Source organism: Meriones unguiculatus, chromosome 19 (genome assembly GCF_030254825.1).
Source record: "Meriones unguiculatus strain TT.TT164.6M chromosome 19, Bangor_MerUng_6.1, whole genome shotgun sequence".
NCBI classification, from domain to species: Eukaryota; Metazoa; Chordata; class Mammalia; order Rodentia; family Muridae; genus Meriones; species Meriones unguiculatus.
In genome coordinates this window covers 58,563,105-58,589,738 of record NC_083366.1, presented here as the reverse complement: position 1 = coordinate 58,589,738, position 26,634 = coordinate 58,563,105, and the positions used below count along the sequence as shown (strand labels likewise).

The 26,634-nt window shown below is 36.9% G+C and overlaps 1 protein-coding gene and 1 non-coding gene across 2 annotated transcripts in view; both read left to right on the top strand.

Annotated features, from left to right (window-relative positions):
• Ranbp9 (RAN binding protein 9) overlaps positions 1–26,634 on the top strand; it is a 74,604-nt gene that overhangs the window by 40,464 nt on the left and 7,506 nt on the right. The window contains exons 5-12 of the mRNA XM_021630358.2: positions 4,572–4,594; positions 10,720–10,904; positions 13,038–13,150; positions 14,194–14,302; positions 15,723–15,913; positions 18,846–18,990; positions 21,712–21,833; positions 23,261–23,412. Of these exons, the coding sequence (XP_021486033.1) occupies positions 4,572–4,594; positions 10,720–10,904; positions 13,038–13,150; positions 14,194–14,302; positions 15,723–15,913; positions 18,846–18,990; positions 21,712–21,833; positions 23,261–23,412 (1,040 nt within the window). The remainder of the gene's footprint in view (positions 1–4,571; positions 4,595–10,719; positions 10,905–13,037; positions 13,151–14,193; positions 14,303–15,722; positions 15,914–18,845; positions 18,991–21,711; positions 21,834–23,260; positions 23,413–26,634) is intronic.
• LOC132649390 (U6 spliceosomal RNA) lies at positions 10,078–10,184 on the top strand. The gene has a single exon (XR_009587826.1). It is a non-coding gene; the product is annotated as a U6 spliceosomal RNA (small nuclear RNA).

Here is a 26,634-nt window from a genome sequence, read left to right as displayed (position 1 = left end):
CTGTCCATGTGGATGTTAAGGAAGTGATAAAATTTGTATCCTGTGAAGGCTAACTTATATACAGAAAGTAATACTAGAATATTAGTAATACTATAAGTATTACCTAGTACTGAGCCATTCATTCTAGTGATAGAAATGCCAGGTTTGGCTTGGGGGGAGGGTGTACTTTACTAGTTATTCAATTCTCGAATACAACTTAAAATAATCAGTTCTAGGAAGAGTGTGGGTGACAGTTAAAGGGAATGCGTAGTTCAATATTTCTAGTAAAAGAACGGATGGACATACTTAACAGTTAGATGTGCTGGTGGTTATTGCTGAAGGATGATGTCTGAGACAAGTCTGTGGCCCAGGACAGAATGAATAACAGAAATAAAACACGTGGGCAAAAATCCGTTAGCACAAAGACACAGTGTAAGGAAATAAGAACTAAAGGCTTTAGCTGAACGTGCATATGCTTGTTAGTTAGCTTTGTGTGTTGTTATTGTAGGGTTTTTCTTCTTTAAAAAAGATGTATTTTTATTTTATTTGTATGTACACATAGACATGTTTGTGTGAATGTATGCCATATATGTGTGGGTGCTGGAAGAGGCCAGAAGAAGGTGTGGGATCTGCTGAAGCTGGAGTTACTGGTAGAACTGAATTTGGGTCTTCTTGAAGAGTAGTCAGAGTTCTTAGCTGCTGAGCCATCTCTCTAGCCCACTTTTATTTTTAAGTTGCAAGAAGTATAAAAGGTAGTAAGACTAATGTTTTTTAAAACCTCACATTTTTACTTTTGGGGAAATTACATGCTTATAACAGATTATTTATAATGGACTCAGGTGAATAGAAGCAAAAATTAAATAATTAGAGGGCAGAAACTGCTTTACTTCTGAATAGTGTTTTGAAAGTTAGCCTCGAAGCAGTTTGCTTGTCTATGTAATGGAATTTCAGAAATGACAAATGTTTGTGCTTCATTGCATAGAAGAAAATTCTAAGTTTCAGTTTGCATTGCAGCAGGTGTTTGTAGTGCCTCAGCACAGTCCGGATGTAAAGTCTTTGCATTTCTGTCCGGCTTAATATTTTCACTTAGATTTTTTTTTTTTTTTAATTCTGAAACTCTTCTCTTTTGTGTGAATTAAATTGTTATAAGTCTGAAAAAAAGTCTTATTCTCATCCATGTGTCATGTTAATGATCCCATATAGATTATATGCAAAGTAGTTAGCTGATACTAGTCTTTGTACTGGCTGTTAAAATGTTTTAAGAGCTTAAACTTAAGGGAAGATTGCTTCTAGTTTGACAGCTCAAAAGATGCAAAACAAGACATTTTTAGAAAACCATGATTAGTCTTTTTAACACTAGTTTTTTAAACTTTTCAGAGAAGAAATTTTACTTTGGGAGATAGGAAGATCACAGGTGATGAGATTTTTTTTTCATATTAGATTTTCACAAACATTTAAATCAGACCTTTTCATTGAATAAGAAAGCTATTTTAAGAGGTAAGATGCTTAAGAAAAGGGCTCATAATGATGGAGTTCAGGGTCAGTGTCAGGGTCTGACTATATAGTTTTGTATAAATTAGAAATGTTTGGTGGTATTGATACATCCGATAAATATTGAGCATGTAGGTAGTATAATAGTGCTCAGAGTCCTTCAGTCAGTCTTGATGGGGTTAATTTTTTTTTTTTTTTGTCTTCTTTGCCATGTGACCTTTGGCAACTCACTGAACATTTCGAAGTTTATAAAAACAAAGTAACTATAACACCTGCCCCAGTAAACTCATCACAGAAAGCTAAAATGATAACCTGAAAAGTTACAGATGCTAGGTACCTCTATCTGGAGGCCCTAGGCTGGGTGTCAGGGCTGCAGAGATCACCCTGGTTAGCAGAAGCTATCCCTGTGAACAGGGTTTCTATAGGAGTGACAGCCAAAACTCCTTTGGCGCACAGCCACACCTGTCTATTCATTTACAGGTTTTCTATGGTTTTCTATGGGCAGTGGTAAGAGTTGAATAGTGGTGACAGACTGTTACCAGAAAAGCAGGAAGCATTAGCTAGTTGTCCCGGTCTTCATGCTTTTAGTCTGGGCTCTAGAATCTAGAAGATAAAATGCTACTCAGCTGCTATTCTTGCCTCTTCCCATGGGCGTGTGTATAGGAATATTTCTACAATAAGGCTGGCAGTTTTGTTTCTGTCTCAAGCACAGTTTTCAAAATTGTGCAGGCATGTACTATAAAGAAAAATGGAGAGATTTTTTTTTTAAATTTGGAAAAATAAAAGAGGCATTGAAGTACAGAACTGAATTAACTTGAATTTTTTAATATATTTTTTATCAGACATCATTTGTTACCTGAAAATAACATTTCAGAAAGCTTCTTGACAAGTCAGGAAATTGAGAAAGTGAAGTTTGAATAGTTTTACTGACTTCATTGCTAGGCAGTGTTTTGCGGCCTGAACCACAAGTATGCTTACTTGACAAGTATCCAAAAATGCTGATCTCTAAAGCTAATCTGGATGTTTTTATTAGCATTCTTTTTTTTTTTTTGTGAAGATTTATTTATTCATTATGTATACAGAGTCCTACCTGCATGTACACCTGCATGACAGAATAGGACACCAGCTCTCATTATAGATGGTTGTGAGCCACCATGTGGTTACTCGGAATTGAACTCAGGACCTTTGGAAGAGCAGTCAGTGAGTGCTCTTAACCCCTGAGCCATCTCTCCAGCTCCCTTATTAGCATTCTTAATAAAGACCAGAAACTTTTAGTAATTACTGACAAGAATTTTTGGTAAAACAATGTAAATTTAGACAGACTTATTATAAATACATGTCTTTGAGAAAAATAATTAGGCTACATTACAAAAAATGTTACAAATCACATAGTCATGTCTTATTAAAATGGTCTCTTATTTTTTCTCATGTTTTTATTTTTGTATTTTCTGACAAATTTGGAGTAAGTTTTTATATTTGGCTCCCAATAAATGAAACTAAGTATAGTCAGAATATTTTGTATGGAATTACAAACAGAAAACACTTGGCTTTCCTTTCCTTTTGACAGATGAACACAATTTACTGGTTGGAAAAAATCATAAGAACGGCTTTACCAATCTCAAAACATTATCATTACATTACAAATATATCACAAGCCAAATATTTTTTTTTATCTGAAAATGCTTAGGACCAGAAACATTTTAAGATTTGTATTGTAGGATATTTGTGTGTACCACATACACACATACACATAATGAGATACAAGTGTAAATAGGAAATTTATTCAGGTTTCATATATGCCTTACACACGCAGCCTGAAAGTAGTTTTATGCCTTATTTTTGGTATTCTTGCATTTTGAATATGACCTATCACATGGTTTGAGGTAGAACTTGACACTAATAGCATCACTGGTTCTAGAGTTTGGTTTTTCAGCTTAGAGTTGTTCAGTCTATGATATTTATATTCACTGTGTCTTTTTTAACTTTATTATTTTAATAATTAGAGTCATACCTTATGGTTGCGTTGGTTTTTCTGTTGGCACAGGATAGTACTAGATGCTCTTATATTTTAAATGCTTCTCAAAATAAGAGAAGTGCTAGGGTCGTTTGTATGCTTCCAGGTGTGTAGAGGCAGTTGTATCAACCCCTGCCTGAGGTGTTAATCTTTTTAAATGGGACAGTGAGATACTGTAGAAAATACATGCCTCATTTGTTATATTACTTTTAGTTAAGAATTCCAGGGTAGTTATGCTGTTAGTAGTGTTACTACTGTATTTGGCACATGGCTATGTGAAATTTCTGTTGGGGCATTCAGGAACACTCTCCATCCTTCAAGAAGGAATGGATTTGTTTTGATTTGATCAGTTTTTGAGATAAGGTGTCATGACGCATGTAGCCCAGACTGGCTTCAGAGTGAAGTCCTTATACCTCAGTTTCCTGAGTGCTAGAATAATAGGCATTCATTAACTACCATGTCCTGTCAAGAAATTTTTTTTTGTTTTAGAAATAAGTACAATACTTGCTTTTGTGCACTTAAAAATATATACAGAGATTACCTAAAGTGGTTTTTATTTATTTTTGTTTTTTGGAGACAGAGTCTCTTGTACCACAAGCTCAGTTTGAATTTTCTGTGTTCCTAAGAGTGACTTTAATCACCTTGCCTCAATCTTCTGAGTGCTAGAATTACAGGCATGCACTGTAATGCTGGGCTCCAATCTAAATTTTTACAAAAACTAAATCTAGACCAATATTTAGTAAGGAGGTGGTAATATAGCTTTTGGGTGAAATCAAATCTGACACTGTTGCAACCAGTGGTCTCATTCATATAGCTCTGAAGGTTTTCTTAGGATCATTTAAAACTCTAGAGTTAATGCCAGTATCCCAGAAATAAAATGTGTGCATGACCAGGAGGACTGATGATCACTAGTTAGGATGGCATTCAGGCAGGCAGATGTTAGTGTCATGGAGAAAATTAGGCTTTTCATTCGCTTTTTCTTCTTTCGCTAGCCTCTCTGTTTTAGTTAGATATTCAGCTTTTTGCTATTACCTGCCTTTGGGAGAGAGAAAAAAAAGCCACTAATACCTTTCTTTTTTCTTTTTAGGTATTGCTTTCACCGACTTACCGGTAAGACATAATTTTTTGAAAGATGATTTTCATTTTTAACTAAAATAAAGTAGAGAAACTAGAACTAGACATGTGTCGAGCAGTCTCACTCATCCTAAGTGCATGTACACTGCTTCATGTTGACAGTACCAGGAAGATGCCTGAAATACCCTTTCTGCTTGCTTGTGAATTGGTCCTGCAGCCTCCCTTGTAATAAACACCCCTCTACACTGAGCTGTGCCCCCAGCCCTAAAGAACTCCTGTTACAGTACGTTCACTTAAAGTATGTTTCTTGGTTATGTTTGAGCTCTTCATCAAAGGATTGTACAGTTGCAGCTGTTCATTCTCCTAAGTTGTGTTTGAGACCTGCTGCACCAGGTCCTATGCTTTTGCTGTTACTTGGCAGCCACTAAAGATTTCTGGAGTTGGGTTGAGAGTAGTTTCTAAGGTAAGGAAATTAAAGAATAAGCACATGAAAAATAGTGAATTGTGGTATTTTGAAGGAGTTTATATACTTTGGAGAGAAATAGGGCATGCTAAAGGCAAGACAGAGTTGTAGAAGCTGCCCACTTTCCTCAGACTTGGAATGGAGCCAAGACTTTTGACCAAGAAAGTCAGTGGATAGGTACAGTATGCATGTTTCTAGAGTATTTCAGACAGCAGGGAGAAAAGTGTTCAGGCAGAGTCCAATACTGGATTTGGAGGTTGAAGAGATGGTTCGTCGGGTAAGAACACATATTCTTACAGAGAACTAGAGTTCAGTATTTTTTTTTTTTTTTAAGGAAGAGGACTTGACTTTAAGGAACGAGTTGACAATGGAGACAGGATTGTTTAGTGATAAGCAGAACACTTTTCTTTCTTTGCTTATTGTTTTGTGTCTAAAGTTCAAACTCCAGATTCTTGTGATGGTAGGTAAAAACTTTAGCACTGAGTTACAGCCTAGCACTTATTTATTTATTTGTTTGTTTGTTTATTTATTTAAAGACAGGACCTCTCCATGTTGCTCTGTCTGCCCCTAAACTCCCTGATTGCTCAAGCAATCCTTCTTCCATAGCCTTCCTGTTAGACATCACATCAGGATTTGTTGGAACATTTTGAGGGGCAGGGTGAGTAATTAAGTTTGCTGTAAGAGTCAGATGTGGTCACACACACAGTTGGTTTGCAAACTGGAATTACAGAGAATTATTGACATAAAGTGGGACCATTAGCAGCATTTAGGCGTTAACTGCATGTGGACAACATGCAAGCGTTATGTGTTGACACAGGAGAGAAGTAGACCGATTTCTAGGACATGGTGATTCAGGAGAAAACTAAGGGACTATCAAAGTAAAATTGAGAAGCAATCAGTGAGGTAGTTAATACTGAAAGCCAGGTGAAGATAGGAATCAAGGGAAGGAGTTGTATTACTTATTTTCTGTTACTAAGATGGTGATACAACTTCACTATCAAAGATATCTTATGGCAGAACTTGTTTTGGCTTGTGGTTCCAAGGGACAGGAGTCTGCAGGGAAAATTGGCAGCAGGCATAATGGCAGGAGCAGGAGTCTGAGAGATCACATCTTCACAAACATGAAGCAGAGAGAACTTGGAACGGAAGAGATTATGAGCTCTCAAAGCTTGTTCCCATTGACGCACTTCATTCTAAACTTCTATAAACAGTATCAACAACTGGGGAACAAGTGTTCAAATGCCCAAGCTCATGGGGTCCCTTGCTCATTCAAACAACCACAGGAATCATCAGCTGCATCAGTGCACGTGAGAGCTCACAACTGACCATTGCATTTAGTAGAGTAGAGGTCCCTGGTGATAATGACAAGGAAGATTTAGCATAGTGGGGAAAGTCTGATAGGAATGAACTCAATAGAGATAGGAAGAGACTATTGATGACTTTGGAGAACCTTGGTTATAATTTGGGAAGTAGGGACATAGGGCAATAATTGGTGGTGAAAGGTGTGTGAGTAGGAAAAAAAAACCCAGAAAGTTAGATTTAGCAGAATATTGTTTTACTGTTAATGATTTGCTAGAAAACAATCAAGTTGATACACTGTAGGGAGGAAAACTACTATAGTGATCATATGCTTCCTAAGCAAGTATGTAAGTGAAGGGAATTCGCTTTTGAATAGAACATTTTTGGTGGTGACCGGCAGGGTGGCAAAGTATGCAGTTGTAAATAAATTCTTTTGTATGGGAGAGCATCACATGTATTAGGGGTGGTGTTAACACATATACTGAAGCCAGAGGAGAAAAACATGAGGAGTCTTCCTCTAGTGCTCTTACTAAACCTGAAGCTTGCTGGTTTCCAGCCAGTGAGCTTCTGCAGTCCATCTGCTTCTGTTCCCAACACTGACGTTAGAGGCACACACAACCATGCCCAGCTTTTACATGTGTGCCGGGGACTTGAACTCAGTTTCTCCTGCCTTCACAGCAAGCTCTCTTACCCACTAAGCTATCTTCTAGACCCTGCAGGTAAATTCTAGTAGGTAAAATGATGGCATCCTTAACCATTGCAGAATCTTCCATTCATTTGTAACTGTTAGAAGGTTTTATTGCTGGGGTTTTGCTTATTGATGCTGAAGCATTTTAAAGCACACCAGTGGGCAGACTGTGCTGCAGTGGTTCTCTTTGTCTCTTCATTGGCCAGTGCAGTAGAGCTCATTCATCAAAGGCATACTTGATTTTAGACACTACATGTTATCTGTCAGCTTCTAGTGGTTTTCAGTCCCACTCTGATGTTGTGTGGTACCCTACCATTTACAGTGAAACAATGGCAACTTTCTTGTTACTGAGCAAGGAAGCTATGATGGTAGTTCTTACAGGTTTCCTTTGATAGTATTTTGGGGTCTAAAGTCTTGTGGGACTTCTGCATGCTGACTTCCCTTCTGCAAGAAAAAAAAAAAGGAAAAGCTAGTCTTTCCCTTAAAGGGATTATGTAGAAAATATATGTTCCTTATCTGTAGTTTGAATTAATTGGAGCATGGACTTCTGGAGGAGTATATTTGCAAAAAACCTTAATTTTCCTTGACTGTATGCTCTGACAGCATTACATCTTTTTCTTTGTTTGAGACAATGTCTTACTCTGTAGTCCCAGCTGTTCTGGAACATATGGTGATATTTTCCCAGCCTCTTGGAGTGTTTCTCTTAGACCTTAGGTTTTGTTTTGTGTTTGTTTTGGTTTTTCAGTTTTTTGAGACAGGGTTTCTTTGTGTAGCCTTGGCTATCCTGGAGTTCACTCTGTAGACCAGGCTGGCCTTGAATTTAAAGAAGTCAGCCTGCCTCTGCCTCCGAACTGCTGGCACTACAGGCATGTATCGCCCAGGGACCTTACATTTTTTAAAAAAAATATTTTTATTTTTATTAATTACAGTTTATTCACTTTGTATCCCTCCTCCCCTCCCAACCCCTCCCTCCACCTTTCCCACCTGTGTCCTTCTCCCAGTCCACTGATAGGGGAGGTCCTCCTCCCCTTCCCTCTGATCCTAGTCTATCAGGTCTCATCAGGAGTGACTGCACTGTCTCTTCTGTGGTCTGCTAAGGCTGCTCCTCCCTCAGGGGGAGGTGATCAAAGAGCAGGCCAATCAGTTCATGTCAGAGACAGTCGACCTTACATTTTTTAAAAAGAACTTCCCCCCCTCACTTCACATCTGTTTGAGAAATGTCTTTACACAAACTAATTGAGTTAAAATTTGGTGTATATTCCTTTTGTTGTTGTTAGGTGCTCTCATTTAAGATTTATTTTTAATTTTATTAGTAGTAATATTTTGCTTGCATGTATATATGCACAACACATGGCTGTTTGGTACCTACAGAGACTGCAAGGGCATAGGATCCCCTGGAACTGGAGTTACGGTCAGTTGTGAACTGCTATGTCGGTGCTGGGAGCTGAACCTGGATCCTCTGCAAGAGCAACAAGTGCAGAACCATTACTCTAGTCCCCTGATCATTTAAAACAATGCTGCTTTCCAAGGCTACAAGCTGACTTGAAATCTAGTTGCCACAGATAAATTATTTACTTTTGTTTTTTGTTTTCATTGTTGCTGTTGTTTTGAAGAAATATAGTAGAATACAACTTAAATTATTAAATATGAACTTGAATATGTATATTAGTAGTATGTTTTCTATTCTGAAAGAGACTTAAAATTATTGTCTCTAAATAGGCAAGGAGGATAATTTTTTTGAGGTTTTGTTTTGTTTTGTTTTTTGTTTTTAAAACAGGCTTTATGTAGCCCTGCTTTCTTGGAACTCTGTAGCCAGACTGGCCTGGAACTCAGACATCCATCTGCCTCTGTCTCCCAAGTACTGGGATTAAAGTTGTGTGTTACCACTGCTTGTCAGGGATGATAATTTTTTGAAAAAGAAATTTTCCATCTGTCTGTATTCTAATTGCATATAACTGCATGGTAATCCAAGCCTCCGTTAAGCCTGTGGATTTTGTCCTGAAATTACAGAATTGTCTTACCTTCTTGTTCATGCCTTCATTGTCTTTGGTTTCTTACATGTTTTTTTTGTCTTAAAAGTATTTAATAATTTTGTGATGGGTTTTATTGAAAAGTTTGCCATTCTAGAAGTAAAGAGACAGTCTCCCCCCTCTCCCCCCTCCTTTTCATGATGTTGTTAACAAGCTGTGTGCTTTTGGATTGAGTCTCAGGTCTCAAGTTTTCTAACTGGTGAAATGAAGAAGACTATATTGAAAGTCTGACCTGCTTTGCATTTAAATTTTTTAATATGTTCTGCTGCTTATTAAGGGTTTAAAGTAGACATGATGGATCACACCTGTAATCTTAGAGCTTGGGAAGCTGAGAGAAGAATTCTAATGAGTTCAAGGCCACCCTGAAACTTGTTGTAATAAAGTATAACATACATAACCATAATCTCCCCCAAAAGAAGCACTACTTTGTCTTATCATATATCATAATAGTCTAATAAAGACTTTTTATTTTGATGTGCTATTTTATGATTTGCGTTGCTTTTTGAACAGTTATTTTTAAAATTTTTAAATATACCCTCAATTTGCTTTAAATTTCTACACACACATTGTCCCTTTTTAATCTTTACCATGTTTTATAGTAAAAATACTTGTGGTAACTACAAATAAAGGCAAAGAAACAGGGCACAAATCTAAAGTGTGGGAGGATTTGGTGTCACGGGCATAAAGATGTAACTTGTTCTAGTATTGGTAGCCTGTGTTCTATCTTTGCGTGTTGGTAGTAGAGCTACCCTGTCTAACTTCTGGTTCTCAGGCAGTAAGAACCTCTCAGGTGATTCTAAGGAGTGGACCTGGTACTTAGTGAACATTTAGTATGTGATCTCTTTTTTGATGCAGCAGTTGATTACTAACAGGAAAAAAAAAAGTGTATTTGAAGCTACTTCTTTTACATTTGACTTTTTTTCTACTTTAATATCTTAGGATATATTTGAATGTATTTCATTATGTATATTTAGTTTTGTCTCTTCCTTTGAGATCATACATTTGAGGTTTTATTTTTTGCATTAAGAATCCCCACAGTGTGCTCACTTTGGCAGCACACACACTAAAATTGGAACAATATAGAGATTATTAGCATGGCCCCTGTGCAAGAATGACCCACAAATTCATGAGGTGCTCCGTAGTTTTAGAAACAAAGAAAGAAAATCCCTACAGTGACAGTATCTTGCTTAAAGCAAGTTTTTACCACTGTCTCTATAAAGGCAGCCCTTCCAAGTGTGCTGGTAATGATTGTAATAAATTGTAGATGGTGCTTTCTATGAACTAGCTGTAATGTGTGTTTTTTAGTAATGTGTCGCTCATACAAAGACTGAGATAAACCTGAGCCATATGTTAATTTTAAAGCGTTTTAACTGTTACATGACATTAAAAGCACGAGTTAGATTTTCATGTGTTAGAAATACAGTGCCACATGGCAGGGTCCCAGAATCATTTTTGTGGGTATCTTAGTTGTTTACATTGTCTTGATGATGAGAGTAAAGAAAATAACATTTTTTTCACCCAACACATAATGTATTTTGTTTTAGTTATCCTCCACTAATATTTTAATTGAGATTTTAAAATATTCATGTAGTAAATTTATGGTTCTATTTTTACATTGCAAAGATAATGAAGTTTTTAGTGTACAATCAATAGATATTTAAAGAAATATGTTGTCTTACAGCCAAATTTGTATCCTACTGTGGGGCTTCAGACACCAGGAGAAGTGGTTGATGCCAACTTTGGGCAACATCCTTTTGTGTTTGATATAGAAGACTACATGCGAGAATGGAGAACCAAAATACAGGCCCAGATAGACCGGTTTCCTATTGGGGATCGAGAAGGAGAGTGGCAGACCATGATACAAAAGTAAGAGCAAGGAATGTTGAATGTACAGACTTAAATACGGAGTGTTTATACGGCAAACTCTTCTTTTTGCATTCAGAGATGTGTATCCAGGAGTCTAGTTTAAATCCTAACTGTTTGTATGTACTGTTGATTATATTTCTATCTCAAAAAGTAATTCACCAGTTGGAATAAAGTAGTGTTGATTTAAACACAGAGTGCATTTGTCTGATTAAACTGAATGGAGGAAATAAGTGATATGTGATCATAAAAGTAGTTGAACTTGTTTGTTATCCTTAATATGACTCAGTGAAGGCTCTAGGTTATACAGTCAAACTTGTAATAATGTTAACAAAAAAGAAAAGTTTAGAGGGGGTGACCTAGATCTTACATTTTAGGTTCTGTGATTTAGGAACGTGAACTTCAGTATCTTCCTCAGCCATAGTTCAAACAGACAGGGAGGAAAAAACAAAACAAAACAAAACAGTAGTCTGGTGCTTTCTCCATATGGAGAAGTAAGAGAGTGCAGCTACAACGTGCACACACCATCTCCCATGGCCGTGGTGTGGTTGCTCTGTCTGGAAGGGTGTTAGCAGGATGGCTCTCATGACTGGAGTGGGGCTCTTCTTTACTTAGTACTTAGCATTTTGTTTCAGAAAGACTATAATTGTTCCTATCCAAGAATCTACCCATAGGCTTCTACACAAAAGACTTCAAAAATTAAATTTAAAAAACTTGGGCAAGAAAGATAGTGTCACCAGGATGGCAGAAAGGTGGCTTTTCACCCGAGTTCTATTCCTGTGACCCACATACTGGAAGGAGAGAACCAGCTCCTACAAAGTTTTCCTTCGAACTAAACTTTGTGCCACTGTGTGTGTTTGTGTACACACATACTCATACTTAGATAGATAGATAGATAGATAGATGTAATTTAGAAATAAAAAAGCCTTAGTGTAACTATTTTTACTAATATTTCTTATATAAGTTACCATTAGATACTTAGGGATAAGATCAAGGGAATGAAGACTGAGGAGCAAAGGCTGTGGAGTTAGCCCAAGTGCAGCATAAATACTTTGAATTCATTATTAATAATGGAGGATGGACAGCAGTGCTAAATCTGTTATTAGTAAGATCTTTTCAGTGGCTTTCTATGTTTTATTTTATAGAATTTCATAAGAATATCAGGAACTTTGAATTCTTGTGACAGTCAACTTCTTTAGACTATATATCTGTCAAAAGTCTAAAAGATAGTGCCTGGATATCACTAGTATTAAATGAAAGTTGTTAAAGATTGACGTAAATAGTATGTATGCAAAAATTATATACTGTTAAGTTAAAAATCATTCTGATTGTATAATCTAGGCCAGGAACATAGCCACTTCAAATATATCATCAGTGTGCCATGGTCATAGTTGCTTTAAAGGTTCTTCAGTTTAAGTTTTTAAGAAAACCTTCTTGGGTATTGTATAATGGTTGGAGATAAAAGAGTTTTTATTAATATTGTTGGATTACCTGTTTTGCTAACTATGTCTTAGCCACTTAGTGGCTTTTCAAAGCAAGCTTGTTTTCCTGGATGCATCACTGTAAGTCTTGCACAATTTATTTCCTGTTTAAACCATCAAATTGATTGTATTCTTTAATTGCATTCTTTAATTGCTCCCTTGTGGATATTGTTCTGGGCATTTCTCTCTGGGCTCACATCATTGGTTCTCTTCATACTTTGAGATCTCATCTCATTTGACTGATGAGCACAGAAAATAGTTAGAACTCCAGTATTAATCAGTTATCTCAAAATAACTGTTTTACACAGGGCTAACATGTTATTGGGATATCTGTAATTAAGATGAGATCAAAATTATGGTTCGTAGGATTGAGTAATAGGAAAATGAATAAAGAACCAGGGGGTAATAGGGATCCAAGAATTAAAACTTTTTTTAAAATTTTAATGCCTTTCATCTTATTTTTCGATGGCCTTTTGGACTATTCATAACTAGAACAAAATGTTACTTTCAACTTATTTTATAGTTGAAGGTCACAGAGCCTGGCTTCAAGGAAATAGACTGATTTTGTAATCCCAGATTAGACTTGTTAACAGAGATTGTAGTCTGAAGCATGTGTTCCCCTGACTAAAGATGCGTTTCTTCTCTTTGTTTTAAGAATGGCTTCATCTTATTTAGTCCACCACGGGTACTGTGCTACAGCAGAGGCCTTTGCCAGATCTACAGACCAGACTGTTCTAGAAGAATTAGCTTCCATTAAGAATAGACAAAGTAAGAACACTGTGGTGCATGGCAAATACTTGTTTTTAAATAGAAGTTTGCTTGTTTTAACTTTCAGAAAACCTTTTTTTTTCCCCATTAAAATTTTGCCCAATATATCATTTTAAAGTGGATGCCTCCAAACTCATTTTCATTGACTTTTTGAGTTGTTTGTTTTTGTGAGTGTTTTGGTTTATGTCAGGGTTGGGAGGTCTCGTGTCTGAGGCAGGGTCTCATGTAGCTCAGGCTGACATTGAGCCTCATGCTACACTCTTGGCAGTTTGAAAATCTGTTTTAAAAATTCACACCAGAGTTTTAATGTAGAAATAAAATTGTAGACCTTTAAAAAGAAATGCCTTTATTATATTTTATTGAAAAGCTTCTTTCCTGTGGGTTGATGAGCCTGACACACTCTGGGTTTGGTGTCAGCACCTGGTGGGTGGAGGATGGGGCAAGAAAACCTTAAGCTTTAAGAAATAAGAAGCGCTCAATTCAAAGCAAGTTTATTTTGTTGTTTGGTACCATTCTAGATGAGACAGTGGAGATAGTATATGAATTTTTTTTCCTTTGAAAGAAAGAAATTTAAATATATTCTAGTTTCCTGCCTAAAATGAAGGTGGTTGAAGGTGGTGTGTTGGTCATAAGTATTTGTTGCTTAGGACTTAGTGCTGGACAGTGCTGGTACTATTTTCATCAGGGCAAGGTAGCCTGACAAAAAGTTAGACATTCTAAAGTCAGTGCTGTTAGCCTGTCAGAATAGATCCCACCTTATGAGCATTTCCTGAGTGGAAATATTAAGCAGAGTAAACACGCAAAACCATGATGGCTGAGAGAATCTTCTTATAGGTAAGATGGCTAAAGTAGTCTCTGAAAATACTTGTGTTTTCTAATTCTTAATGTATCTCTGAATTTTTTTCCCTTGGATTTTCTAATCTAAACTTAAAAATTTGAAAAAAGTTTAATTATTTTAGAGGTTTTCACTGTTACTTTCTGGGGTGATTTAAGGTTGTCTCTGCTTTTGTAGAGCTGATACTTTTGCTTTCTTTTCTTAATAGGAATTCAGAAGTTGGTGTTAGCAGGACGAATGGGAGAAGCCATTGAAACAACACAACAGTTATACCCAAGTTTACTTGAAAGAAATCCCAATCTCCTTTTCACATTAAAGTGAGTTTTAGTAAAATATTATTTTAAGTAATTAAAATTATCTTCATTATTTGTAGTTTTGATTTGTTTTACCTTGCTTCAGATATTTATATATAATATTATAATACAGCACATTTAAGTGATATTTTTAATAGCACTTGGAGCTGAGGATATATACCTCAGTGGCAGAGCAGATGCCATGTGTGAACAAAAGGCTTCATGTTAAGGTCTCTAAGCACATGATACTTTTGCTTGCTTTTGTCGTTTCATCTCTTCTAAACTGTGAATGTCATACTTAGAAAGCAGTAATCTCAATTTTCTCCTAAAAGGTACTTTGAGTAACTCTTCTGGATCTATTGAAGAGTTATAGTAAGATATACATAAAATATACTGTTTTACCCATTCTTACGTGTATTCTTAACACACTTAGGTACACTTAAGTCTTTGTGCATCATTGGAGCTTTTTTATCTTCTTAGCCTGCTCACTAAACACTAGCTTCTCCTTTGCTCACTTGTCCAGAACCCTCATACTATGTGTCACTTAGTGTAATATACTTAACTTTGACCTATAATGTTGTACATGCCAGAGTTTCCCATAATTTTGAAGGCTGGAGATGATCCCATCATGTGGATGCACTGCCTGTCGTTTGTTCTTCTCTGTTAGTGGGTGCTGGGCTTTGCTCTGTCTCTCTACTATCGTGAATAATTCTGCTGTGAACGAAGCTTCTTGAGTGTCTGCTTAAGTCCTGCCTTTCAATTCTTGCATGATTTACCTAAAATGGAGTTGTTGGCTTACTGCTCTGGTTAACTTTGTGAGGACCCCTGCATTCTCCTTTGTGCATCCTTAGATTTACTTCTAGCACAGCAGAAGGTTTCCAGTCTTTCAATATCATCACCAACACTTATTTTCTGCTTTAGGTTATATACATCCTACTTAGGCATTTAAAAAACTGAATCTTTGTTGTTGTTGTTGTTGTTTTAAAAAGAATGCCTTTAATCCAGCACTCATAAAACAGACTGGATCTCTGAGACCTCAAGGCCAACAAATTTGGGGCCATCCAGGGTTGAAGAGTTAGATACATATAAAAAAAAACAAAAAACAAAAAACAAAGAGAGTTGGATGTTACTGAGCTTAGGATCTCAATCTTCTCATGCTGAGAAAGTCTTTGTAAGTCAAATGTCAGTTATTTTACCTTACAGCAAAAGCCAACTGAGGCCTATTTTGGCTAAGAGCTTGGTAATTCAGCCTGGGATGGATGGGCTGGGATAAGGCTGTGCTTTGTACCTCTCAGGGTACATGTGTGTCTAAAATCTCACATACTCAATATGATACCAAGTAAAATACAGATTTTAATTTTAAAATGAGGCTTATTTTAATTTTAATATAGCTATATATATAGATTTGATGTTTGTGCCTAAGTAAACTTCTTTTTTCTTTCAGAGTACGTCAGTTTATAGAAATGGTGAATGGTACAGATAGTGAAGTACGATGTTTGGGAGGCCGAAGTCCAAAATCTCAAGATAGTTACCCTGTCAGTCCTCGGCCTTTTAGTAGTCCAAGCATGAGTCCCAGCCACGGAATGAGTATCCACAATTTAGCACCAGGCAAAAGCAGTACTGCACATTTTTCTGGTGAGATGCAATTTTTTAAACTTTTACTCTTCTTTATATAATTTTGAGAGTGTTTTTTTTATTTAAATCTAGACATTTTTATATTTTTTAAATTGTGTATCTACAGTCTATAAAAATACAGATTCATCTGATACTAGTACCAAGAAGTATCATAAGAAACTGAGACTATAAATAGAGCTTCATAAATCAGTGTCATTATTCAAAATGAATTGTCACTAAAACCATTGACCAAAAGGAGAAAATAATCATGTATTTAATAAAGTATATAATCTGGCTATGCTGTCCTATCAAGTCTTGCTAGACTTCCCGTCTCTCTTGATTCATTTCTAAGCATCTTTTCCTTTTTCTCTTTATTTTTCTTCTTTCTTTCCTGTTCCCTTTTCAGCTTACTTAATGCTCACACTCTGACTCTTGGTGTTCTCTTAATTAAAATTCTCTTTGCTGGCTTTCTTGCTATCACTTCTACAAATTTTTATCTAATCCTCATTTTTTTTTAATTTCATCCCTTTGATTCTGTTTCCCACGTGTACTCTTTGCTCTGTGTACTTCATTATATCTTTGTTGTTTAATTCTTCACTATTTTTGTATCAGTAGATTAAATAAATAGTATTTACCCAGGTACTGACTTAGAGATGTTAAGATGCACCAACAAGTCTCCCAAATATTGACGTCTCTAAGTGCAATTTTAATCCTTATTATAAGTACCATAATAATTTAATGCAATCTAGGTATACATACAGCCTGAATATCCTGAACTACATGAGTGGTTTGTATAGTCACATGATTTCATTTAAGTATACATTTCCACAACAAAAGAACTTAACATTATGTCAATAAAACACTACTCCAAATACTTGTCATTCTTGTTACTGAAAATATTTTTTAGAAGCTTTAGTGACATTGAGGAAGATGAGGTCCACTAAAACTTAACAAAAGGTTTTAAATCAAAAAGTGCAAAAAGGTTTTAAATCAAAAAGCTTTCAACACAGAAGTACTAACATAAAACTTTTAGATCCTTTTAAAAAATAAAACACTTGTCTTTTGAAAAGATTATTAAAACAAAGGGTTTTAATTTATTAAGGGCTTTAATTATTAAGAGAGACAGAGAGATAAATGTTCTTATTAAAACTTGGTTCCTTAAACAAACTAGTCACTATATTTAATAACCTCTCAGGCCATTATTGTCTAAAACCTTCAGATACATAGAGTACAGGTCCCAACTGTGATAAAGTCAAAGGGCATTTAGATTTCACATATTATGAACCTATAGTATAGCTTCCAATGCACAAATCTACCTAAAGCATAAACCCTACTTTACCCTTTACATATGGAACTGCATGGTTTGTAGTATTTTAACCTGGGTTTAGTCATTAAACCCCAGGAAGCAATTCAGATATATGCCAGATAAGGCAGGCTGTTAAAAGCTTAGGTTAGGAATCTAAAACTGAAGATCTCTTTCATTCCATGCCTATCAGGACATTACTGTAGAAAACGTAGTTATAATATATGGTTTCCACAGAAAATAACCATAATTCAGAAATTATTAATGGTTGTTAAGATCCATACTTGACTTGGCCAAAAGCTTTTCTATCCCATTTGAATTGAATTCTTTGTTCATATGAAGTTCTCAGCTCTAGCAAACTTCCTTGGGTCCTTTTAAGACAGTACCTTCAAGCTTGCACTTGACATTGTCTTGTGGGTCATTTTCAGTGATGAACTCTGAAGCTCTCCAGTAAAATCCACTGGTTTAGTTTGTGAGGATTCTGGTCATTCCCAAAGCTATACACATACACCGTGCTTCTTTAGAGGGGGGTGGGGTGGGGGAGTCAGTCTTTTACCCTGTCTACTTTCTGCTCCTCCAGTTTATTTTTCTCCTCATCTGCCATCCCACCAGCTTGTCAGCCTGCCAAGCCTGTATTTAACTTTATAAAGCAGATCAGATAGTTTTACTCCCCATCAGGTGCCATTTCTATTTTTCCTACAGTCAGTTGCACTGCTTTACCTTCAGGCTTTTTGATGCACTGTCCCATATGATGGGCACAAGACTTGCATGTCTGTATCTTCAGTGGCAAGATGATACTCTTTTTGATTATTATATAGTCAATGTATTCATAGGTAAAAGGGGATGATTAATGACATTTCTGTCAATGACAAACTGTACAAAGTGACCCCATGTGGTCTTGATAGAGCAGAAAAACATCACAAAATCATACGGTATTTTATTGTAATCTTTTCTGTGTCAAAGTATATAAATATGTACCACTTACTTTAGAAAAAATATATATTTTCATTTTAATGTATGGGTGTTTTGGCCGCATGTATGTATATTTGTGTGCCACATGTATGTATTTCCAGGAGAGGCTAGAGAGGGTGTTGAATCCCCTGGAGCTGGAGTTACAGATGGCTGTGAGGCACCATGTGGGTGCTGGGAATTGAGCCCAGGTCCTCTGTAAGAGCAGCTAGAGCTCTTAACTGCTGAGCCATCTCTCCAGCCCCATATTACGATTTCTTATAGCTGTAGTATAGTAATATCCTGCTCAGGTTTATAGCCTGGGAGGCACAGGCTATCCCACATTGCCGAGATAGGCTCGAGCATCAAGGTACATCTAAGAATACTCAATGGTGTTAGCAACACGATGAAATCATTAACCCAGTTCTTACAATTTGTCCTTGTTTTAAAGACTTCAGTGCCCTCACAGAGTGATTATGAGGATTAAATGAGATCTGTAATTAAACTCAGAGGAAGTAGTAGTTTACAATGAAGTGTTAATATGTTATCAAACTTAAAAAAAAAACAAAAATTATTTAAATACTCTCTAGGGATCCCTATATTCTAAAATTGTTAAATATAAAATCAAAATATAAAAGTATTATTTACAAGCTAACCAAATTGCTGTTTCTGTGTTTTGTTTTTTTCCTGCTTTCTTCTCAGGTTTTGAAAGTTGTAGCAATGGTGTAATATCAAATAAAGCACATCAATCATATTGCCACAGTAAACACCAGTTACCCAGTTTGAATGTACCAGAACTAAACAATATCAATATGTCAAGGTCACAGCAAGTTAATAACTTCACCAGGTAATAAAGAACTTTCCCTAACTTTTATATTACTAGAAACGACAAGGGCATAGATGCTGTCTCTTCACTGATAATGTCTGAAGAACTTCTGGGGTTCACACTGGGGCCTGTACCTCTGAGCTCCCAGAAAGTAAAAGGGTAGGGACTCTATTTACTCTGAGTATTTAACTTCCTCTTGTGCAGAGCTCTTCTTGGTTGTTCTTCTCTGTGCTGCGTTCTTCCCACTGGGGAGGTTATAAGGGCAGATAGATGTTGGGCTGTGTTTATTGTCTTTATACCAAGGGTAGCACAGTACAGGTGCCTACAAGAATCTTTGACATTAGCATGACAAAAATATTGAGGAACTGCTAGGTACCAAACTTGCTGCTGGCTATATTGTTTGACTTCTAAGATTAAAAAGAAAACACACATACACACACGCACACGCAAACATATATTTCTATCTTGCCAGGTGGTGGTTGTGCCACACACCTTGGAAGGCAGAGGCAGGCAGGCAGATCTCTAAAGAGTTAAACCAGTCTGTTCTACAGAGTGAGTTCCAGGCCAGCCAGGGCTTAAAAAAAAAAAAAAAAACCAGAAGACATATCGTAATAAACATACCATGGGCCTTGATATGCTCCTATTTAACATTAGTCCATTCTTAAAATCCATGCAGTGTAATCACTTAAATTTAAGTATCCAAGAGCAAATTAATGTGCATTCAGCCTGCCCAGTGATGTAGCATCTGAACCAGGTTCATACTGATTTGATTTCAAGCAGTGTTTTTAATTTCTTATTGAAGAGGAACCAACTGTTAGCATGGAATTTCATAGCAAAGACTAATTTTTAAACTTTTTAAACCAGTAAGAATTATTTGTACTTGGGTAATGGCTTTTCTGTAGCAGTATTATGTAGTCAATAAAGATTACATTAACTGTTTAAACCATTTTACAGATGTAGAGCTGGACATCAGAAAGAAACTGCTGTTTTTTTAAGGTCACTAATTAGGTAGTAAGTTGCAGAGCTGAAAGTTGTTACCAGGATTTCTGACTTAGGAACTTGGGCTTTCCCCTCCCACTGTCTGAAATGCTCTTCCCACTCACTCCTGTTCTGGCCTTAAGACCCAAGTCCAGGTGTTAACTTCATTTTTCTTGCTTTGTACCTTCACACCACATGCTGTACCTCTCCTTATGATTAACGTTCTTCACAGCCACGATGGAGACAACTCTGGGATACATGAGCTAGCTGAACACAGGCCATTTTCTCTTGGAGAGCGGTATAATATCTTTAGTGTTCAACATGGAACAGACCTCGGGGGTTTTTTAAATATGTGTGTCGGATGTGCAGATAAACGAATCCCTCTCAAATACTAAATCAGATTGCCCAAAATGTTAAAAAGCTTAAATAATTTAAAACTAAGACAGTAAAGATTTTGAAGTATAAACTTTTGTTTTCCTATTTATAATTTTTTTTTTTCTTAAACAGACTCTTTCTTACTGAATCAGTCTGTTTTGTAGTCCTGAATCCTTTGCCTCTTCTTCCCAGGTCTGTCTGTACTAGACTTGAGCACAGGAAGGCAGAGGTAGTGTGCACAGACACACCTCTGTTCACATCCCTCAGCTGTTGACTAGTGGGTTATCTCTGCTAAGGTTTGGGTTTTTGTTTTGTTTTGTTTTCAAATGAATAATTTTACCTTTGTGATGAAAAATGTCCTTTTTGCACATTTCTTCAATTTTCACCAGTTATCTTTCTTGGCTAAATGTTGTTTAACTTTTCACAGGAGTCATCTTAAGACTAAAGTATTGTCTCTTTAAGTCTGGGTAGATTTGAAAGGGCATGTATGACAGCTTCACTATGACCATATGTAGTTTTTAGCACAAAGGTTTTGGTACACTGCAGGATGAACAAGCATGGGAACTTGTCCAGAAACTGTTGGCTACTGTTGAAAAATACGGTTGCTTGAGCTGGGTGTGGTGGTGCATACCTGTGATTTCAAGTACTTGTAAAGTGGACATGGGAAGATTGTAAGTTTAGCCCATTAAAATAAGAATCAAAGTGAAGATGTGATAGTCCTTTTTAGTCACTGGCCAACAAGATAGCCTGGAGAGTAGTAGTGCTGTTTAGGTCTGAGAAGCAGATGAGACACAGTAGTTTGGGTTTGTTTGTTTGTTGTTGTTACTGTTAGTTACTTTTGAAACAGCATATTCTTCAATAGCAAGGACAGGTACCAAAAGCAAAGTTTTAGTAATGATGTAGATATGGAAAAGTCTAGAAACTTTTAAAAAGTCTAGAAGTAGACTGAATTATAGGGCAGGGAAACAGTGCACTGGACTCTTTGAATCAGGTTTATCAGTTTGGAGAGTAAAGTTTCTCCATAAAATGCTGGAAGTGACTCTTGTGGCCAGTGGAGAGGGGTGTCTCAGGAAGATGCAGGCATAACAGGGAAGAACAGACCTGAGTTTGAAAAATAAGTATTATGCCAAAGTATGATACTTCCATACTGATGCAAAGTCACAAAAATCACTGCATTCTTGTACATGTGCCTCTGCTCCTTCATCTTCAAAGTGCAGATTTGTTAAAGACCAGTTGTGTGTGTGTTTGATACATTTGAGATTTAACCACATTTACCTCTTTGCAGATTGTTGTCGTCTTATGAAAAATTAGTGTCTTATAGGCTACAAAGTTGTGTAGTAACTTATCTTAAACTAATTTCTAAAATTAGGTTTGTTTTTTCATTTTCAGTAATGATGTAGACATGGAAACAGATCACTACTCCAATGGAGTTGGAGAAACTTCATCCAATGGTTTCCTAAATGGTAGCTCAAAACATGACCACGAAATGGAAGATTGTGACACCGAAATGGGTCTGCAGTGATATTTCTTACATTTTAAATAAAAAATGGTGGCTACAAGGTTGTTTTTACTTGGACTGATTCACAGCTAAGAATAAGGCAGATTTCAAGATGAAGCATCTCATTTAACACTTGTGAGCATGGGTTGCTGGAGAGAGCAGGCACCTTTGGGCTCTTAAGGGGAGGTGCCAGTCTTCCTGGCTCAGCTGGCATGTGTATTGCACTGCCTTGGGGATGAAGGTTGGCTATAGAAAACATTTTTACATTTATTTCAGTGTAGTCAGTAGACCAAATGAGTAGAAATTATGTTGTAAAGTTCATTAAATGCAGACATGACATGTATAGTGCTGTTCCTAGGTGTGATTTCTCCTGCTTTAAAACACCACCCTAATGATGCGTGTGAAGTCCTTGCTTTCCGCATCAAACAATGAAAATCATTGAAGTTTATAAATTATTCATTGGAATCCACTGTAGTATTATATTTCTTTGTATTTTGACACCAAAAGGTAATCATTGGAGTTGTTTAAGGGACAGCCTGGTTTTCCCTGCTGATCCTCTGAATCTAGAGACACCTGGGAAGGGCAAGAGTTCTAGAGCCAGATTTACCTGGATTTGAAAGCTGCAACTGCCACTTACTAGCTGCTTGACCTCAGACAGGACCTCAGACAGGATACTTAACTGCCCTGTGCCTCAGTTTTTTCATCTGTAAAATGGGTAAAATCTACTCAGTCATTGTGAAGAGCAAATAAGTTTATCTCTGAAAAGCTGTATCAAGTACTTTGTTAATATTTGTTATTTTCATCATCATGAATTCTGTTACTAGTAGTGAATTTTATGGGTACAGTGTTGTCTACTAAGGACTAGTCAACATATATATAGTATACAGAGCTTCTAAGGGTAATATTTCCCTTAATAGTAGAAGTGTAATTAGTCTTTTTCATTAGTAGGATAAAATATCATCTATGTTTCTATTGGGGTTTTGGCTTCCAAGAACATTTTATTCTGTCTTGTTTTCTTCCCCTGCCTCCCATCTTGTTTCATATAGTTTTAGGGAGTTCCACTTAACTTTGTATGCAAACACTGAAAGGTTCTTGCCTCTTGTCTGTACACTGAATGTTGGATCCCAAACTCTTGAGACTATAAATAAGAGTATAGCTTTGAGTTGCAAAGCTCCATATAAGAAATTTTGAATCTGTGTTTCGAGCCAGGCATGGTGCTATATGCCTGTAACTCCAGCGCTTGGGAGGCCAAGGCCAGCTTGACAAGACCTTGTCTCAAGAATGTACATATATATCTATGTTTAGATGAACTACTAAAAAGTAGTTCTACTACTAAAGAATGCACAAATATTAAGTAAAAAAAAAAACCCTTGCATTCTCACTTTTTTCCCCCTGTTTTCCATTCTATAAGTAGTGAAATAGTTGTTTGTTTGCTTACAGAAGTTGACTCCAGTCAGTTAAGACGTCAACTGTGTGGAGGAAGTCAGGCTGCCATAGAAAGAATGATTCACTTTGGCCGAGAGCTACAAGCCATGAGTGAGCAGCTGAGGAGAGAATGTGGCAAGAACACAGCAAACAAGAAAATGCTGAAGGTAAGAATGTTGCTTGCCTTCTGAGATAAAATATCTGGGAGATTGGGGGCTGTGTGTGTCTCATTTTAGTTCACCATTTTAGAGTTTTCAGTCTGTTTCCACTTCCCTCCATTGTTCCAGGACCTGTGGTGAAAGAAAGAACCTCATTGCAGGAGCATGGCTCACAGGGAAGGGTGGGGCTAGGGACAACCATACTCTTTGCAGTGACCTGTTTCTTTCAGGTAGGCTTCACCTTCTCCAGTTTTCACTTCTAATAGCTCATTGATAAGGTTAGAGCTTTCATGATCCAGTCATGCTCCCGTGACCTCAGTTCTACACGGGGACCTACTCTTACACACATGATCCTTGGGGGGAATATTTCACATTCAAACTATATATGTTTTCCCTCGAGACTTACAAATGTGTCAGAGGCATCAAGATACAGTTTTGTTAAACACTGAGCAACAAGGCAGAAATTCTTAGGAACTTGTACCTGGAATTTCCCCTCAGAACCTTGCCTGTTTCTGATTCAGAACTCTTGATGGCATTAGGCAGCTCTGATCTAGGAGAATTGGGTCACACATGTACAGTCTTAAGTGCCGTATGTGCTGCAGAGTGGCACTGTGCTCCCAACGACATAGCATGCAATTGTAGTGTGCTGCTGAAACCAGAAACTTGAGATGTATTTTTTAGTAAATATTGTTTCAGGGTTGCAGCAAAGTCAATGGATTTTATAGGAATTAGTAAAGGATTAGCTTGTCTTTCATGTCTAGAATGGTTAGAATACATTTTGAAGAGTCTTCTGGACTGTGTCCATGCTGAATGATAAGAAGGATAAAATTTCACCAATTAGTCAACCACAGTCTTGTGTATTAGTTGAAGTTGGAGTGCTTATGTTAAGCAAGACTGTATTTCATTGTATGAGTTTTGAGTCTTTAAGAGACCTATAGACTGTTCTACTTACACCTCAGTGAATGTATAGTTAGTTCGTATATGATGTTCTAAAGCTGTGGGGCTTCACTTTGGACTTTACATTTTCCCTGTCAAATTATATTGTCATGCATTTGTCCATCACCATAAACAAACAAACAAAAAAAGTCAATAAAAGAAGTAAGTACAGGTAGGAAAATAGTTTTATATCCTCTTTCACAATTCCTGTCTATGTCCTGCATTCTGCTCATAGCCTTGCTGATAGGGCAGAGTACCATGAGCAGCAACACCTGGAGGGAAGAGGCTTTCACCCATGGCAGAGTAAAGCAAAGACATGGTCCCGGTGACCTACTACCTATAGCAAAGGGCTCACTCCCCAAGGTTCCGGTTTCCAAAAAATAGCACCACCTGCGAGACAAAGCATTAAACTGACAAGCCCCTGTGAAACATTTTACAGTGTAGCTTAGAAAGCAAAGGGAGATTTAATTGAGAGCCCTTATGACTGATGATTGTATATTATAGGAAAGGGCAAATGACTGCTAGTATTTGTTCTGGACAGGAACTGAGACTTTAGTGATCAGTAACCTGTAATAATATCCAATACCATACCCTTGGAATAAAGCCAGCACTAGTACTGCACAGTCCTTGCACAGTAGCCTCTGTTAAAGGCTTTATGCCTTATATTTCAGTATCTGAGATAGGAAAAGTATAGTCACCATACCACATCATTTGCTAACATAACAGCTGTATTTCTGGTGGTAATCCTCAGTGATGAAGAGAAAGAAAGTTAAATTACTATTTCATACTAGATATAAAAGAGTTGGTAGACACAGATACTTAGGTTTCAGGAAAGTGGCTGTCTACATTTGCCCTAGAGGATTTTCTGATGGCCAGACTGTGTCTTTACTCAGTTTTCCATGTTAAATGTGTCTCTCCTGAGCACATGTAATCTACAGCACCAATATCTGGTACCATGGAGCTCTTTAGAACTGCCTCTGCAGAAGTGTTATGATCAGTAGGCTCCTTATTAGGTTTCTGTCTAGGTATCTAAACAGTACTAATTTGATAGATACCGAAGGATGTTTTAGGGCGATGGTTCTTAGTATTTCTGATGTGTCCATCCTTTAAAAGTGTTGATAGGGGTTCAGCTCGGTGGGCAAGTGCTTCTGTGCTGCAAGAGGTGTTGGGTTCCCCTCATTCCTGCACCCTCCCTACCCCCAACAAACAAAAGTTTTTCAAGGGTTTTCTTTAAATGGGTTACAAGTACTGATATCTACAGTACTCAAAGCTAAATTTCCCAAACTGGAAATACTCATTTTAAAAATCTATTGGCATTTTATGAAAAAAGTACCCCACTTAAATGAGAAATAGTGGTATTTGAATTTTTCCAGGTCTCTAATGTTTAATAGATGAGCTAGATTCTCCTACCTGCTTCTGCATTGAGTCCATAAATCAGACATTTGTGTATCAGGGAAATGAGCGTTGATAGTGAAAAGGGCAAGGAAAACTTTAGTGATACTATGTACAGTTTTGGTTGGCTTTGATTTTGTACTTTTGACTTGTAAGCAGCTTGCTCTAGTTTCCCCAAACTTACCTTGCTTCGGATACTGATGAGTGACAGCTAATTTACACGAAGTCAAGAGGATTTGAGGAAAACAGAAATGTAGATGAGGTTTTGAAATTATTCCTCTTTATTCTTCATTTGAGGATACATTTGATTATGGGTTGTTTTTCTTTAGTGTTTGGGGAGTTTAAGAACCGTCTAGACCACACATGTAATTGTGTATCACTTAATGAAATCTTTAGACAGTTCTGTTCTTGTGCAAACATGTTTGTACACTTAACACCTAGATGGTACAGCTTACTGCACAACTAGCTATATTATGGGGTATATGTATTATGCCTAGCAGTGTTTTATACTTGGCTTATACTTCCTCACCAAAAACACAGTAGTACTGATAGGACAAAAGCAATGGTGTCAATAGGCTTTAGAAATTATCTTATATTATAATCTTAAGGGATCATCTTATATGTGCAGACTGTTAGTGACCTAGACATCTTTATGCAGAACAATTGTACACACAGGGGTTTGGAGTTAAAGGTAAAATTTTGCTGAATTTTACAGAGCAGTGTTATGTTTCCCTTCATGTGTACCACCCCAAAGTAAATGGTTAGGGAGTTCCTGCAGCTGTGGTTGGCCCAAAGTATCTCGGGACCTTTGTCCTTCCATGTCTGCAATCTTCTGTCACTTGTCACCCTGTTTTGTTCTATATAGCCTATTCTTTCCAGCAGCTCCTACGGAAACTGCCTGGA